An 18344-nucleotide genomic window follows, 5' to 3' on the forward strand; every position below is an offset into this window, starting at 1 on the left:
GATGGAGAGCTCAGGAACAGTAATTGGCATTATAAAGAATATTCAATGTCTACTAATATCTTATCAGGGTCTTAACTTTTCAAATAATAATTTAGAAATTTATAATAAATTCTATCAACAAAATGAACTATTAATGTGAGCATTTTACATGAAAACTTTATAAGGAATGATTCTTAAGACATTTCTTTATGTACAGTGCCTAAAACAAATAGGATCTCAGATGTATTGTTTGTTAAATCAATGTGTCAGGGAAGTAAGAAATGTATTACAATTAGCAAGAAGCAGAGCATGGCATTCAATTATTAAAAATTCTTATCATTAAAGCCCTCCTCCTACAATTTATGTAACAGAAAGCTCATGTACAAAAACCAGAATCATCTGGAAGGCTGTTAAAAAACAGATTGCTAGGCCCAAAAGCACCCCATCTCCTTCCCAGAGTTTCTGATTCAGTAGCTCTAGGGGTTGGAGGTGGGGGGCCAAAATTTGCATTTCTGGTAAATTCCCAGGTGACCTTGATGCTGCTAGTCAGGGAACCATACTTTAAGAAACTTTTCTCAAAATTATTTGCAATTAATTGTGAAAAGAGGAAAAGGGCCCCAATCGTAAGAACATAGAAGGAAATTTTAGCCGTATCTTCCAGAATTATTGTGCTCGTCTGTTACTAAGTTACCCAGATAACTCACTTTTTCTTTTATTATTTTATGCTTTCTATTAAGATGGAAGGATATTGTCCCATTTTATGTCAAAACTTCTCCTTATTACCAGGTGTTTATTAGACACACTCGTGGACATTTTCATACGGATGCCTTATTCACGGATCTCCTTTATTCTTCACCAGCAAATTCTCCTGTGTTTATTTAGAGAAGAATCTCTTCCAAATAATTTTTGCCCCTCACTATTCTTCTGCATTGCAATAGTAACTGAGTCTTCAAAAAAACTCTTATTATATTTAAAATTATTTGCCAAAGCAAACAAAAGTCACGATGAAAATGGTTTGACGGTGAACTCAGAAGATTCATTCTTAGCGGGGGCTGCAGCAGCCACCTCATCCATTGATCCCTGGACCAAAGACACTTGATTTCCTAAACAAATACTCAAACCCATCAAATCTTAAGAGTGCGGAGTTCTCTTAGTGAAAAGTAATGCTGTTTCCAGAGATCTGTATTAGCATGATACTCCAAAATTAACATACACAGGGGTTCATAGAATTACCTATAAAGTTGAAAATTGGACGCAACCTAAACAGAAGAATAATTGAGTACACTGAACACACGCATGTGTTAGAAGATTAGATAGCCGTTGAAAATTATTTGTATTTCTCTTTAATGTTTCTGGATTCCCAAATTTTCTACAAATAGCAAACAGAATTTTTGTAACCCAAATTAAATTACTTTAAGGACAAAAGGATTAAGTTTTTCAAAAGAAAAGCAAATTAACTTACATTACACATAGTGCCGCTTTTCACCAAGACAGATAGCTCTTTTACGACATCCCTGAAAAATAATCACAAAACCTTCACCTGCATTTTTTCTCAGATTTACGTACTTTTTTCGCTTGGGGGTACAATGTTTAATTTTTATTGATTTAGATTTTAACCAAAAACTGAGTTTTGTCCATAAGATAGTTTTGTATTAATTCCTCTGCTTGTTTTTTTGAATTGAGATGAAATTTACATTACATAGAATTAACCGTTTTAAAGTGCGCAGTTCAGCGGCATTTAGTAGATACACGATGTTGTGCAATCACCAGCTCTCTGTACTTCCAAAACATTTTCATTACCCCGAAAGGAAATTTTGTAACTATTAAGTAGCTCCTCATTGCCCCTCCACTCGCAGCCTCTGGAAACGACCAATCTGTGCTCTCTCTCTCTGGATTTACATGTTCTGGATGCCATTCACTTTTTAAAGAGCTACGATTGTTATTTTTAAAAACATGTATATTGAATAAGGATAATTCACCCTGGTTGACCTGCTCACTGCCCCCAGCCTGCTCCAGAGTAACAAGGAGGGGCTTAATTGTGACTTCTGCGTGACAGCCCTTCAACTGCAACTCTCGGGGATTACTCTCCCTCAACACCCACCACCACCGTCGCCAGTGCCGCCATCAAATACCTATGACCTTCTTCATATTAAATACACAGGGTTCCTTATATGGCCCCTTTCACTATAGTAGATACCTGCTTATGGATTCTCTTTAGCGTTTTAAGTTCTCACTCAACATGTGTTGTCTGAAAGAGACCCCAACTTCATGGAGAAGTGGAAGGAGTAAGAGACAGGCAGGTCATCAGAATCCAGCGAGCTGGCTCCTGTGCAGTCTCTGCATGTACGTGACTGCCAACCCTCACCGCGTCTGAGCTGCTGTGGGCCACGTCCCTGGTTTGAACCTTCCCCGGGGGCCCTGCGCAGGGATCTCTCCCAACACCGCTCTCCGTGGAGCTGCAGAATTCGCAGCACACAGGCTTGAGAAGAGAGGCATCCTAAGTGGAAACATACATCCCAATTATGTGCAAATCATCTCCTTCACATCTTCCTGTCACAAACCATTAAAGAAGTCCTCTACTCTAAACACGGGGAAATTGCTCAAAGAAAGAAGACATCGTAGATGTAAATTTCAATTAACTTCAACACTGATTTTTGTGTATAACTGGATTAGTCTCTGGCCTTATTAATGAGGATATAATTAATGAAGTTTGCCCTGGGCAGTGGACCAGAGCCCAGATCATTATATTTTAGACAAATAATTTAGCCCGTGTTTTTCAGAATATGGAGTGCTTATTAAAAGTGCCATTTTTCAGGTTCCAGCCCAAATCTTGAGAATCAGAATTCCTGCAATAGGTGGGCCTGGGATCTGCATTTTTAACAAATTCCCACGTGTGTCTTATTGATAATGAAGTTTGAGGACCACTTATTAAAGAAAAAGTGTCCTGTATTGAATTTGTTTTGAATACAATAACAGATATTGTTAATAGAACTTGCTGTATGGAAAACTGTGCCAATACTTGTGTTTGGAAATGGTATATTAGAAAATATTTGATAAGCTTGGCTTAAGGTACAACTAGTTCTGTTTGATGTTAACAAGAAACATTCCCTACGAATACTTCAAAAGTTCAGTAGAAGGCCTTTTTATTTACATTATTTATAATTAGGCTGATCCAAGGAAAGACCTAAACAGAGAGTTATAAAAAGCAGAATGGACACCAAACATATCATGAGCACATGTGCACTCAGTAAATATTTGCTGCATGAATGGTATACTTAAATTTGCTTTATTTCCCCCCTAAAAAGGCAAAGGCATGATTCCCTTAACATCCCAGGCTTTCCCCTTCTCAAATATCAGTTGTATTCTGGCTGTTTGGATACCGGCAAATACAACATCTGTAATTTCTCTAAAATATTAGATATGCATGCATCTATTCAATAAATATTTGTTGATCATATACTGTGCATGGGGACCTGTGCTAAGTTCCAGGGATTTGGTGGTGATCAAACAGACTCGGTCTGTCCTCTGATGGAGTTTTCCAATGTAGGGAGCTGGTAAGTTAGGTGTTTGGGAAGATGAATTATTTGAAAAACAAGAGACATCTCAGAAGAAGTATAGGGAACTTCAATCTGGGGCATCAGCTGGGCACTTGCCTCATGTTCTTTAGCTTTTCAGGGGGATATTGCTTGGGTTGTTGATGTTGTGGTTCAGAAATTAATTCCTACCCTCTCCAGTTATTCCATTTACCTCACTCAGAGTGAATCCTTAAATATTTGGAAGGCTAGACGAGTTATGGTTTATCAGCAAAATTTCAGAGTGTAATAAACAAGATCCATTGTACATTATCTTCACTTCTTCCCCTGCAATCTTGCTCCCACCCCCACCACATCTCTGAAGCTCCTCCAGCCATGATTACCCTCATAATGCAGTTAGCGTTTCAGTCTGCCCGCCAGACCTTACAGCCGAGGCTGTTCCAGCCCTTCCTCGGCCACCTTTGTAGGTTTCCTTTCCTTGCTCCGTTGAAAAGCTTGTGCCGCCAGAGCTCTGCCCTCAGCCTACTTCTTCTCTTAGCTCTAACACTGAGTGATCTTACTACTCCTATATAATGGGCATCACTTCAGATCCACCCTCGGACGACCATCTTCTACCAGACATCTTTCTTTCCTTGTGCCATAGAGACTCCCCTGCCAACCAGCTCTTCCTCCCACGGTCTCTATCATGGGAATGGATAGATACCGAGATTTCCCCACACATCCATTCAACCACTTCAACATGTTAAAGCCCAAATACCTAAAATGTTTCCTTTTGTTCTATCCCCATTGTCCCTCTAGTTCAGTCTCACATCCTTTCTTTCATGAATGACTTAAATAGCCGATTAACTATTCTCCTGCTTCCAGGGTTAATGTCACTTTTTGTTTATTTATCTCGTTCCTGACATGAAGTTGATGTCTTATTCAGCTCTGTATCCCGACCCTTAGGAAAGTGCATGGAACATAGAGAATGAATGAATGAACTAATTAATGCTTACATCATTAGTAAAAGTGTTGCCTATTATAGGCTCAGAAATGGAGACTGGTTTTGGTATTGGTATTCACTTTTACTAAGTTTTCGACACGTTTATTTTTTAAGTTTTTCCATGACTCCTTGTCCATTGGCATGTTTTAAGTCTCCCGGTTTTCTCTGGTTATGTTTGTTTTCTTTGGTCAAGAGCCTTGAATTTGCCCTCTAATTTGTCTGAGTTCAGCATCGGTTGTCAATAGGAACGAACCTGAAAAAGGCAGGGTGCGTAAGACTTAACACCAGCTGATCCAGACTTCTTGTTTCAATTAAATTACTTAATATGGGACTTTCCAGGCCTCTATGGACCCATTAGCCAACAGAATGTTTTGAAAAACTGTCAGGAAAGAGAAGTTGCAGAATTCAAGAGACTCGAGTGCGTGAATAGGAGAGTAACAAAGCCTGAACTCTTTCTTCATAACATTTACATGTGGACATAACATTTTTGCCTATCAAAGAATTCAAGGTTGAATTATTCTTCTTGCCCAGTATCATTACACAATTTGCACTCTTAGAAATAATACTATAATATGATAATCTACTTTAATATGCCTTAGTGTGCTATTCTGTAAACATTTGTAGTTCTAAATCTATATAACCTCTCACAAACTTTTTTATTGACATCTAAAATTTGCAGTGGATGTCATTTAAAGAATATTGCAAAGTTGATGTTTTAAAATACATTGTTTTCAATAATCTTCTTAACGTCTCTAGAAGAATCCAAATACCATAATAGCTAAATCCTATAGCTAGTTTTTGCCCACTATTATACATTTTTAAAAATACATGTAGAAATACTTCTTTAAACAAAATTTTACATTATTTTTTCTCTTGAACTCATATTTCACTCTGGTTCTCCCCACAGAATTTTTCCTAAAATAAAATGTTTGTGTTTGAAAGTCTTTATTTTTCACGCTGTCATTCTTTTCAAAAGTATGCACGTAAATTTTCATTTCAATTCTGTTGTCATAAAGCTTTAACTATTTAAATTATCCCTGTGGATTGATTACTCATTAGAGTAAAGAACAGTATTTGATCAAAATAGTATAAATATGTTACAAATTCAGTAAATAATTATTAAATACACAAAGGTAAATTTCAATTATTTACTTGTCTTTAAGAGATGCTCCATAGATGGAAATTTGTTGTTTTATATGTTTTCATGAACGAATAATCCTTATTTCCAGGAAGAGACAAGATTTGGCAGACATTTTCTGTGCATGTGCGTATGATTAATTATGCATATAATATATACTAAGGAAGTATGTTCTTTGTCATCTCTTTGCTCCAGCAACTCTCCTTGGTAAATGGTCTTCAAACTGGCATCTGAACATTCCTGGGAGTTACAGAAAGACTTTCCGAAGGGGTTTGTGACCAAGGGTAGTTTTAGAGGAATCAGTATTCAAATCCTAAACCTCCATTTGTTCCTTCTCTTCTAAGAGATCTGCTGGAGAAAGCGTCTACGACCGGACAGGCAAGTTCTCTTTTTCTGCTATTTCAGGATGGCCTTCTTCCACTTGTCAAAAGAAAGCTATGGCTCTCATCCACCCTGCTCGTATGGGGGTGTATCGCCTGAGGTATAACAAAGCTCTAGGTAGGCACCAAATAAAGGGACAATTCTGTATTGGTGCGCTCACTAAAAAGTAGATGACTAATAAATCCTTTTTCAAGTCAGGCTGTTTCCAATACTTTGCTTTAAGTCAAAATTGAAGGAGGATCTAATTAAATTGTCAGCTGATATAGCACCAAAAATAATTTTTTGATGATCACTATGTGATTTTTCACATGTAAATGAAAAATTTTAAGAAATGGAGATATTCTTTGCTATTAAAAACAAATTTCTATTACAATCTATTTATGTGAACATATTTCCTCAATATATGGTTAATTCAATGTCCTAACAACATTAAGTAAGCATTCACTTGCTTTCCATTTTGTGCTCTGTACTGTGAAAATTCGTCTTTCATCCCATGCTTGTACCCATGATGGTGGCCATAGACTTAGTCATCAGATCTTTGCATAATCACAACCAAAAACCAAGACAATAATTTCTCCTGGCATGTCTTTTTCCTGGGAGGCTGTTCCTTGCATCTTAATAGGCATGGTTGCATCCTTGCCCATACCTAAATCAATCACTTATAAGAAGGGGAGAGTAACCAGTAGTCTTGGGCCAACCAACTTTCCAGTCCAACTCCATGGCATGTAGGAAGGCCCATGAAGAACTTGGACTCCAATACTCAAACAAAATTGTGCTTCTCTTAGCAAGAAAGAATGGGGACTTTGGCTCTCACATGGTAAATTAACACCTTTACCAAGGTTTTTATCAGGGTCTGTCCTAATGCTCAGCTCTCTGGTTTGGGTGAAAGGATAAATATTGTGCTGTTCATTGAGATAGGAACTGTCAGAAGAGGAAGTGAGAAAATAGGATGAGACTTGGAACATGCAGAATTTCGGGTGCCTACAGGACATCCGGGGAATGTTTAGTAGGTAGTTGGGCTCGAGTCTGGGAGTCATGAGCAGAGAGCTGGCGGTTGAAGTCATTGGCACAAGCGAAATTCTTCATAGGAATGTGAGGAATAAGAAAACAGGGTTAGGGAAAAATCCTTGGGGAACACCAACCAACCTTTTAGAGGAAGCCAGAAAAGAGATGGAAAGACTGAAGAGAAAGAAGGAAAAAGACTTTTGTCATGAATTCCAGAGGAAATAAAAAGGGGGTCCACAGTTTGGCCAGGCTCCGCCGTGTGCTCCGTCACCATCCCTGTGCACTACTGTCCAACAAGTGAAACGAAGGAGCTTGATGGAGAGAGTGCACGGGGGACGTGGATGGAGTCCATGGCAGGAGGCTTTTGATTTTGCTCCAAGTGTTTGAGAGCCTCTCTGATTTTTATGTCTACACAGACAGAAAATCTATACCCTGCTCTCAGGGAAGCGGAAGCCTGCTGTGCTAGAAGCTTGCTCTGAACACGCAGGCTCTCCTGGGAGGCGATGAGGAGGGGTTGAGGAGGGCAGAATCACCGCAGTATGACCGATCCCTGGAGCAACAACCTAAAACCTTCATCTGGAAAAAAAAAAAAGATTCTGCCCAGTGGCTGCAGAGAACAATGTCACTGGCTATCAAATTCTTAATGGATGGCTCATAATTTCTTCCTTCCTTTCAAATAAAACTCATGGGCCCTTTAGCTCAGAGAGTTCTTGGAGCATGACTTGATCCCAGTGCTACATTCTTCATAACAGCAACATGGAACAGGGCTGGGGTGGAGGTGGGGGGCTGGCAAGTGCCATTAACGCCATTTTACAGAGGGGAACCTGGAGAAGCCTGGGAGTGAGTCACATAGAGTCACGAAATGAGCTGCTCTGAGCCCAGAAACCTCGTTCTCACTCCCGTTCCCAAGTGGCCCTGCTCGAGAGAACAGCCACTACGTGTGGATAAGTGCACAGCATTTCCAGAGCTTTCCCAACCATTTTCTCATTAACTCAATGCTTTGCTGCCATCTTGCCTCAGTGTTACATTTCCCAGACTGAGCTCATCCCAACAATGTCTTCCCAGATTAAAAACTCTGATTACAAATTCCCAAATGATACACTTGCCATCCAGAAGTCAAAGTAAGTAATGATAGGATCACTTCTTCTTTGCTTGAAAACCTTTTTGAAAACATAGTATAACTTTTCCAGATGAAATTAAACTTCTCCTGGAACAAAACCATAGTCAGTGTTCCACTCAGGCAATGTCACTTGGGAAAGTAAATGAATCCATTTGGATTTCAAACTTCTGAGTCATGAGGGATGCCCTAATCATTCTGCTTTGAAATTGCAAGTCACTTCCTATTCTTCTCATGACAGGTTGGAAGATTTATAGTTAGTACTTCTTATTTTTCCTTTCCTAATATTTTAATCTCTCTCTCTAACTTACAAGCAGTTGCAATCATTCCTTCTCAGCATGCCACTACTGCATTTGAGTTTGGAGATCAACTCCATTGTAATCAGAGAGATGCAAATTAAAATGAAATAAGATGGCATTTCAAATTTTTCAGATAGAAAAAAAGCAGTAAATCTGGCAACACCAAGTGTTAGCAAGTATGTCCAGCAGAGAGACTGGTGCATTACCCAGGGGAGAGAAAACTGCTACAAGCGCTTGGAAAGTAACTTGGCAAAACTTAGTCAAGTTCAAGTTGTACATATCCTGTGACCCAGCAATTCCACTTCTCGGTGTCTCCTCCAGAAAAACACTAACAGATGGGCATAAATAAACACATGTAAAAATGTTCAGTGCTGCGCTGTTGGCTACAGCGAAAAAAGTAGAAGCAACCCAACTGTCCCTCGGTCAGGTTTGGTATACTGTGCTTTATTATTGAACAATCGAGATGAATAGACCCCTTCTGAAAATACCCACATGTGTGAAATCTCAAACACCTATCTTTGAATTAAAAAGTTGCAAAAGAAGAGTGTGGTACTATTTACGTGAATATCACATATGCACACAGAGACACACCCTCATACACAAAACATAAGCAGTAAAAAGGGAAAAGCGTCAATAGTAATGACATACACCGACGTCGGGACACTGGTCCTCTCCATGAGGGTGGGAGAGGATGGGAGGACGATACTGAAGCTTGACCTATGTTGTTCTTTTTCTTTCAAAATAGAAAGAGATTGCAAAATAAAGATGGGAGACATTAATATCATTTTCATCTTGGTAGTGGGTACATAGGATTTGTTATATGTTCTGTCTTGAAATGTTTCATGGTTAGAAATTTTAAGATTCAAAGCTACTTTTCCAGCAAAAGTGCCTAAAGGTGAAGGGAACGCCATGTCTGGATTGGATAGGAAAAGTTTGGAGTAGAATTTGGCAACGTTTTTCTGTAAAAGACCTATACTAAATGGTTTTGACTTGGTGGGCTCTGTGGTCTCTGTCCCCACTACTCACTCTGTCCTTTTAGCACAAAAGACAGCCATAGAGAAAATGTAAATGAATGGGCGTGGCCGTGCTCAATGCAACTTTGTTTACCAAAACAGACCTCAGCTTTGGGTTTGGCCAATGGGCCATAGCTTGCCTCAGATAACAGCTGCTGGAGGTAAGAGGCTTCAGCAGACAAGCAATCTTAGGCTAAGAGGGTGATGTAGAGGAAGATCCCCGGGCCAGGGGACAGCCACCTCTGCCTCTAGAGTTAGGGCATTAGTTGGGAACCAGACCACCACTCTCCCAGCCTAAGAATCCAAGTCATGGATGAAGTACCTGTGGTACTCATAGAACGAATAAAACTCATAAAAATAATCTCAGAAGTCTAACATCACTGGGGATTTTCTTCTGGAGTTTTCTGTTTGGTTTTGAATCTGTTTTCACGGGGCTGTGGGAGCAAGTTTGTCCCAGACGTGCTTGCCGATACTCAGTCCTGGATGCTTCCCTTCAGCCTCCCAAGCACGCCCTAGAATTCTCAAGCCACAGAAAGTGTTTGAGCCCCATCTCATTCGCCACTCCCGCACAGCCCAGTACTGCCTCGAGCTGATCTCGAAGACTCAGCAAGGTCACTCTGGAGTGAGTTCTCAGCTTAGCTGCTCCCTTGGCCTTCGGTCACCTACATACACCTTTTGGCAAGGATGATTCCGCACTGCTACATTCTTTCCTAGAAATTAGAAAGCTTTATTGCTCAAGCTCCTATTTAGAACCCCTTGACACCTCTAAGAAGGTTCGATAAAAGGGGAAAGTTATTCTTTAGCTGCCTGGTTACTACTTCAGCCTGTGCAGCCCATGTTCTGGCATCTACCAAGGCCAGGCCCCAGGGCGTTCACTTAAGAGGAAAGTGCTTCCACTACCTCCTCCTGTGCACAGCCCACTTTGGCCAACCCAGTCTGCTTAACCCATCAACATTTACAGTCTTGGCACCCTCTGCAAATTGACAACATCGTCAGGCCACAAGGGTGGTTAATAAAACCAACAGGATGTATTTATGAGTTTCTTCTGATACAAGCCAAACACAAGCTGTGAGGGTAAAATGCAGTGTCCTCGTGCTGTCGGGACTGGCAGTTGTGGCAGCATTCCTGAGAGGTTAATTGGATGCCAACGATTTCTCTGAGGAGGAAAGAGATTCAGGGCAGAGTAGGACTCCGGCACGCTAACTTCAGGTCCTGGTGGGGCCACTAACGTGTGTGCACCGATGGTCAGTGAAGCGAAGAAAGACCATGCTCATTCTCTCCCCGCCGTGAACCCCACACAGCTAAGGGCTGATGGAGTATGTGCCGTGAGCAACAGCTGACTCAACTGTCTTAATGCCCTTGAAGTCAAGAGGATACAACCTAACAGTCACCGCAGCAAAATACCTCTTGCCTATTCAGCTGTCCTGACACTGAGACGCCAGGTCCTTGGCACTCCTACTGTTGCTGTGTGTGAAGGAGAAAAGAAACGAGTGGTTGGGAAGAAAAGAAGAGCCCGGCTTGGCCCCAGTAATTGAGCTTTCATGAGCCTCGTTTCCCCATCCTGAAAATGGAAGGTTTGCTTTTCTTCTTAGGTTCTTGTGAGACATAACTTCTAAGGGTGATTGCCAGATGTTCTGAAAATGTTTTAAAGCCTTCAAAGAATGTATGTTGTTAATCACCATATCTAATACTGTTGACTCTATGAGTTTTTGCCCCAAATTGATCTGAACATGTTTTAGCTCTGTTCTTCCTGACAACAGCTAGGACCTGTTGAGTGAAAGCACACATTTTTGAGCCCATCAGAGATGCATGTGAAGCTGTTACTGGAACTAGCAGTGGGGGACCAGGCTGACTCTGTAAATCTTTCCTGGCTAGGACTTGCAAACTTTTGGTTGTGTTTACTCAGAATGTTAATAATTTCGGAAATTATTAAAATGGAACCAACATACTTTCTTTTTAAGAGACTATTGAGATCGCAAATCATTCTGCAAATATAATAAGCTTTGTAAGCTGAGTGAGTCCAATATTCAAAGCTTGCCATGAGCCTGCTGGAAGTGTGGCCATTTTCATATGACACTTCATGTGTGGAGCTAAGCAGGCATGGGAAAAGTCTCTTAAAAACTCAGCCTCAAAATTTCAGTCATTGTCTTGGACAAAATGTTTTTACAAAGAAAAAAAAACTCCCCTTTTTGCCTCTTTGCTCTCAAGTTTTTACTTCCCTCACCCCATGTCATCTAAGTTTACCCAACTCCTGCACTTCTGGCAGTGTCATCACCTGGAAGAATCCCATTCAGATTTTGACAGACTCGTTTAGCTGTTACTTCCTAGGCATCTTCTGTTTCCTCTCCAGGAAGAATGGATGATGCTCTTTCCCTGTGCCCTTACTATCCCCTGGCGCCACTGGTGCCCATGGAAATCACCAGCAGCAATTCTTTAAAATACGGATCTCAAGCTCCACCCCGGCTTTACTGATTCAGAATGTTTGGGGGTGGGGCTCAGGAATCTACAGTCTAAAGCATCCCAGGTGATCCAGATGTTGTTGGTCCTAAGATCACTACCAGGAGCGCCTGTGCCATCGTTCCTATGAAACTGTTGCACTGTAGTTTGCACACCTTTCTCTATCTTCTTAATTGCCAGCATGTTGAAGGCAATGAGACACACGGTATTCATAGTTCATTCAACTCATGTTTACTGAGTGCCAACTATATACCAGGCAGTGTTCTGAGTGCAGGGCAGTCAAGGACGAATCAGCTTCTCTCTTGGACCTTACATTCCAGTGGAGGAAGTCAGACAATACAAAAAGAAATAAGATCATTAACCACTATCTATAAAATGGTAAGTGCCACAGAGAAAAATGAAGCTGAGAAGTAGACAGTGAAAGCCAGAGTTGCGGTGAAGTTCCCACGAAGGCCTCACCGGGAGGTGACAATTGAGCAGACTTGGAGACTGTGTGGGAGAAAGCCATAAATGGGGGGTGGGGGGGTCGTACAATTCTGGGGGAAAGGCTCTAGAGCAGAAGAATGCTGAGCACATTCTAGAAACAAAAAGGTGGTCAGTGTGGCTGGAGCAGAGTGAGCAAGGAGGAAAGAGCAGGCGAAGAGGACCCATGAGATAAGGACGCGGGGAGCAGAGCTCGTCAGGGCTCATCAGACGCTGAACAACTTTGTCTTTGTCTCCGAGGGAGGTCCTGGAAATCACAATGCTTATCACAGTGTTTGCTCCAGAACAAATAATAAATACTTGACGAATGAAGGAATCTTCTGCTCGGTGATATGCACAACCTCTTGTGACTTAGACTAATAACAGTGACACAGAGAAATGTTTTAGCTTACATTTTTTTATGTCGTACATTACATCCCCAGAATTTATTTATCTTATAACTGAAAGTTTGTACCTTTTGACCACCTCTCTATCAAGCTATCTATCTAGCTTAGATATTTTAACACATATTTTTAACAAAGAGGCTGCTAAACTCACTTGGAGCCAGGATGTGTGGATTCAAATATACTGGCTGTGTGATCTTTGAAAGTTACACAGCCTCTCAGTGCCTCTGTTTCTTCATCCATATAATGGGGGCAATAAGACCTATTGCATAGAATAGTGAGCATTATGTTTATACATGAAACTGTAAGAGTGTCTTATGTGTTTTGAGCACTAATAAATATTATTATTAGCATGAATATATTTGACATTCGTAATAATTCAAAGAGCTTAACATATGATAAATTTTAGTCATTATATATGCTTATGCCTGCTATATATAATATTGTAATTAACATACATTATATAACTATATAACGTTCTTTCCATATAATTTTTACATGCCACTTTTTGGGGTGTACATATTAAAGGAATGAGCGTTTCATGCAGATCCATGAGTGGTAAACTATGCCAAAAGAGAGTGAATAAATGTAAAGATAGTGGTAAGGATGAGGACAAGCATGAAGATGAGAGTTACAGTTGTAAAAGCGGACAAGAATCATCTCTATTGAGGGATGTTGCTGTCCCTGAGGGTATTCATGAAAATATAACAATAAAAACTGTGAATTAATTTCTGAAGAAGTCTTTCAGTCAGACTTTGGTTTGCTTCCTACAAGACCTGGTTTAGAGTAAAAACAATTTCTCTCTAGTCCCCACCCCTGCTGGACTTGTGTCATGGTCCCCTAATACACAGACTGAAGAGACAGTCCACTCATGTGGGTCACCACCGCATTGTTCTAAGGCAGTGTTCACACAGACTTGGAAATTTCTTAATTCACGACTAGGAAGCGGTTTCCACTATGAGAATCTAATTCATGACTCTTATTTGAATTGTTTGAATATCTCTGTGCAGATGTTAAATGTTATTATTTGTAACAATTAGCAGAGAGGCAAAGTGCAAATATTACTTTTCCTAATCTGTGTCCATTCCTAACTTTCATATTCATTTTTAAGAAACTTGTGAACCGTGCCCACCTTTCCTTCTGTTTTTATTAATTTCCCTGAGCATAACCATGTCTAGCGGTTAATTTTCAGGGCTCCAGAGGCAGACCTCTGGCTCCGGATCCCGGGCCTTTACTTAGAGATTGTGTGACCCTGGGCAGATTCCTCAACCTCTGCGGTTCTCAGTTCCTTCACCATGAAGTAGGGATGATAAATGGCGCCACCTCCAACATAGGGCTGTTTGAGCATCAAATGAGACATCCATGTGCAGCACTTAGGACACGCTGGGCACATCCTACCATGAGCTGACATTGGGCACTAACTATCATTGGTACTTGGGCCACCTGGCTTCAGCTATTTTGACAGACTTTGCTTTGCAATTCTGTGGTTGTGTTTTCTAACTGTATTATCACTCAGTGACCATTCTGTCCACCTCCTTGCCTTCGGGGCAGTATTCAGGACATCTTCCTTGCTGTCTGTAAGTGTACCCTTTAACCATTTCTCACCTCCAGCTGCCCCCGGGCATCCAGCAGCCAGCCTCGCCCCACCTGCCTGCACTCCTCCTCATAAAACCATAAAGCAATCACGGGAAGCCGGTGCCGCGTGCGATTACCCGCCCCAAACAAACCCTCTAACGCTTTTCTCGTTTCGTCGTTGCAGGATGCTCTGGAAGCTTTCCCTGTCCTTGTTCCTGGTGGCCGTGCTGGTGAAGGTGGCGGAGGCCCGGAAGAACCGGCCCGCGGGAGCCATCCCCTCGCCTTACAAGGACGGCAGCAGCAACACCTCGGAGAGATGGCAGCACCAGATCAAGGAGGTGCTGGCCTCCAGCCAGGAGGCCCTGGTGGTCACCGAGCGCAAGTACCTCAAGAGTGACTGGTGCAAGACGCAGCCGCTGCGGCAGACGGTGAGCGAGGAGGGCTGCCGCAGCCGCACCATCCTCAACCGCTTCTGCTACGGCCAGTGCAACTCCTTCTACATCCCGCGGCACGTGAAGAAGGAGGAGGAGTCCTTCCAGTCCTGCGCCTTCTGCAAACCGCAGCGCGTCACCTCCGTCCTCGTGGAGCTCGACTGCCCCGGCCTGGACCCTCCCTTCCGACTCAAAAAGATCCAGAAGGTGAAGCAGTGCCGGTGCATGTCCGTGAACCTGAGCGACTCGGACAAGCAGTGAGCGCGGCGGGACGCTGCCCGCCCTGCGCGCCCGGCCGCCGCCGCCTCCGTCCCTGTCCTCCGAGCCACCCACACGCTGCCGGCGTCCCCGCAGCAGCAGCACGTCTCCGGGGGCTGACGGTGTCCTTGTCACGAGCGCGGACCGCAAGTGGAGCTTCGCTGATGTGTTTCTGACCGACCCCGGGCCTCACCTGAGCCTCCCAAACCAGGCTGTGTACCAGGCCCGAAGGAAGATGCTGGAAAATCACCGCCCACCACGCAGCAGTCGGAGAGGATCTTTCAGGTGACGCGCTGTCAGTCCGGCATGGATGTTTCCACCATGTGGAAAAGCGAATATTGCCTTGGCCTGACCCTACACTCCAGCTCGCCCCTTCCCCGTGCACCGAAGGATGCGTCAGTCCGCAGAGCAGCCCCTCCAGCCTCTGCTGGTCCCCGGCCCGCTGGCTGGGAGGGTTCGCTCTGGGGGCTCGAGGGCTGCCCTCTGCGCTGCTGTGATGCGGCTTGGACAAGGTCTGTAAAGAAGATGTCCCTTTGCTGGGAGGTTCTCCTAAGGAAGCTGATGCCAAGAAGACCACTTGAGCCACTTGGATCACCAAGTGGGCTTCCCTGGGGACCTTGCTCACAGCAGGCCACTGTCTCCCCCACCCCCAGCCACCGGCGCCTCTTTTTCCTCACTTTCCCCATCGGTGGACTAAAGATGAACTCTGGTGTGCATGCTATTATCGCTGCAATTAGAATATTGTTACACACAAAGGTCTCCATATTAACGCTGGTTTCATAATTGACCTATATTGTAAAGAGCTGGTAAAAAGTATTTTAGACCTCTCCATGTATTGTTTCACGTGTTTTCACTCTGGCTTTGCAAGCAGCATTCTGAGTAAGGACCAGAGCAGGTGGGTGACCTGCCCAGAAGGTGTTTTACTCAGAAGTAATGCGTGGTCAGCAGTTCACTGTCATGCACCTATTCCTAGACTGCGCAGGGAGATGGGAGGAGTTGCGATTTTTGCATTGAACTCATATTTCACTGAAGACACGAAAGCATTGTGGCATACGTAGGAATGGGGGTGTAAGGGATGGGTGTAGGGAGGGGATGCACTGGGAAGTTGTTACCCAAAACTCAAAAGTCCCTAGAATATTTAGTATGCATATATGGAGTGAGAAGTATACTATTTCACTGCCATGACTCTAAGCAAGAAATATTTCCTGTTAAAAGAAAGAAATATTTAAAATTATAAGGAGCTGGGTCACTTTGTGGTATAGGAGGAAGTAAAGGCTAAAATCTAGAGAATAGAAATCTAGTTGAACTGTCCTGCAGAAAGCAACTGGCTTCCTTTTCAAAGAACGGACTTCAAAAAGATGAGAAAACATTAAGTCACCTTTCATTTTTTATTTGAAATGTTGAGGTTTTCGTGTTGTGGTCTCTTGACACAAGGTTGACATACTTTATTTCCCTGCAAAGTTATACCTACTTTGAGTCCCTTTGCTAAATTGCCCACTAAAAGCTTCCCTGTGAGTAATGTTTCCGGAATCTGATAAATGTGAATGAGATGCCATTGGTGGGAAACAGCATACTTTGAAAACCTTTCGCTGGTAATTCCTCAGCACTCAGTCTCAAGTGCTCCTGCCAAGGGGACTCCGAAAGGCCTGCTTTCTAGTTATGTGAGAGACCCTCTTCAAGCTGCTCTGGGAACTGAGGCTTCCTGACCTTAGACAGCGTGCGGGGCGTCACCTGACATCAAGGATTTGGGAGGGGTGTGGCACATGGGTGAATCCGTTTTCTGCCCATGCACAGCTGGTTTCATTTCTGTTACTTCTGTAACACCAGGAGACCTGAGCAAGCATATGCTATTGTAAAGAGGGTCTTGGCTTCAGAAATGGGTTTATACAGCCCTAAATCAGGTGGCAGAACTCAACAGACAGCCTTGCGGGCTTGAACGTGCGGATGGAGAGAAAGACCAGGAAGGGTGTCCAAGTTCAGAATTGATTTTCGCATTAGTGGAAAACCTCAAGGCAGACTCAGTAGAAAGACAGGCAGCAGAAAAGCTGTGAAGAATGTAGGGCCATGTGATTGTGATGGAGGCTAATGGAGTGGAGTAGGAGGGGAGAGAGAGGTAGAATCTGGCTGACCACAAAGCCAACCACTGTCGTTTTATTAACACAGAACCCGAGCAGATAAGGCAAGCAATAAGCTATGAGCTCACAGAATACAGACATGAGCACACTCTTTGAACCCAACTGTGGATTTAGCAGTGGAAGCAATATGATATGCTGCAGTGTGAAGCTCCTTCTGGGGGTTCTTGTATGTACAAAGTTTACCTTATAATGGCTCAAATTGTATTTAATTGTTTTTTGTTGTTTATAAATGAAGAAAAGCTATAAGTATAATGTAATTATTTTATAGGTGTACTATTAAATTATAGAACAAATAAAGATACTCTAGGATTATATGCGATCCTGGTGTGATGTGCCATGAAAATGGAATTCTGAACTTGTTTCAGAGGGCAGTGAAGGAGCATTGTGCGTTCAGAGTGCTTTTGTCCAGCCATGGTGAGTTCAACCCCTAGCCTACATTGCACCATCTCCTTTGGGGCCTGGCATCTTCAAAGAGAATCAGAATCAGGCACGCAAGGAGCAGAGGTGGTGGGGATGGCTCTCAATCCTGGTCTTGGGGAGTTTCCAAGTGTCTTAACAGATCCCCCAGCGGCTGAAGACAGAATTCTGAACCTGTTCTTACTGTGCTCTCTGAATGAGAGATATCGAACGAGGAAACCTTGAGAAAATGCTGCAAAGAGACGTTTGCTGTAGATCTCGTCTTCCCTGGAGCAGCCAGTACATCACTTGATCCTACAAGCCAGAATTTGTCCTGAGTTTTGTCCATTTTCACATTCACTTTTCACGAGTTTCAACATTTCTTAATTTAAATACTTCTTAGTTTCACAGTGTCTCCATTTTTCCACTAATTGACTTATCTATCATTCAAGAAACTCAATTACCAATAAAAAATAAAAACTTAATAAATTGCGTATGGTTGATTCACTGTATGGATTTCCAAGAGATTAAACTTAATAATAAATAATTCATTTTAGTTTATTAAGTGGGACAGATAAATACTGCCCTTAAATGAGACCAAGATATTCCAATTCACTTGTTTCTGAAGTTGACTGATTGATTTTTAGTTTATAAAGTCAGTGAAAATGAATTTTTGCTATTCAATGAACAACTTAGAGTTTAGAAAGCTCGTTTGGTGGTTGACCTATCACCACTGATTATTAATATCTGCATGGGAGATAACCAATAAGACCAAATCG

The 18344-nt window shown here is 42.4% G+C and overlaps 1 protein-coding gene across 8 annotated transcripts in view; it reads left to right on the forward strand.

Annotated features, from left to right (window-relative positions):
* The window catches only part of GREM2 (gremlin 2, DAN family BMP antagonist), a 102845-nt gene extending 84791 nt beyond the window's left edge, over positions 1-18054 (forward strand). For 4 of the 8 annotated variants that reach the window (XM_008535059.2, XM_008535060.2, XM_008535061.2 and 1 more), the window contains 2 exons: positions 5828-6010; positions 14530-18054. In XM_008535059.2, coding sequence (XP_008533281.1) covers positions 14531-15037 — 507 coding nt within the window. In that variant the 5' untranslated portion in view covers positions 5828-6010; position 14530 and the 3' untranslated portion in view covers positions 15038-18054. The remainder of the gene's footprint in view (positions 1-5827; positions 6011-14529) is intronic. The other 4 variants (XM_008535062.2, XM_008535064.2, XM_070602596.1 and 1 more) reach the window with 1 other exon arrangement.
* The last annotated feature ends 290 nt before the right edge of the window (positions 18055-18344 follow it).

This window comes from Equus przewalskii, chromosome 31 (genome assembly GCF_037783145.1).
Source record: "Equus przewalskii isolate Varuska chromosome 31, EquPr2, whole genome shotgun sequence".
Lineage (NCBI taxonomy): Eukaryota > Metazoa > Chordata > Mammalia > Perissodactyla > Equidae > Equus > Equus przewalskii.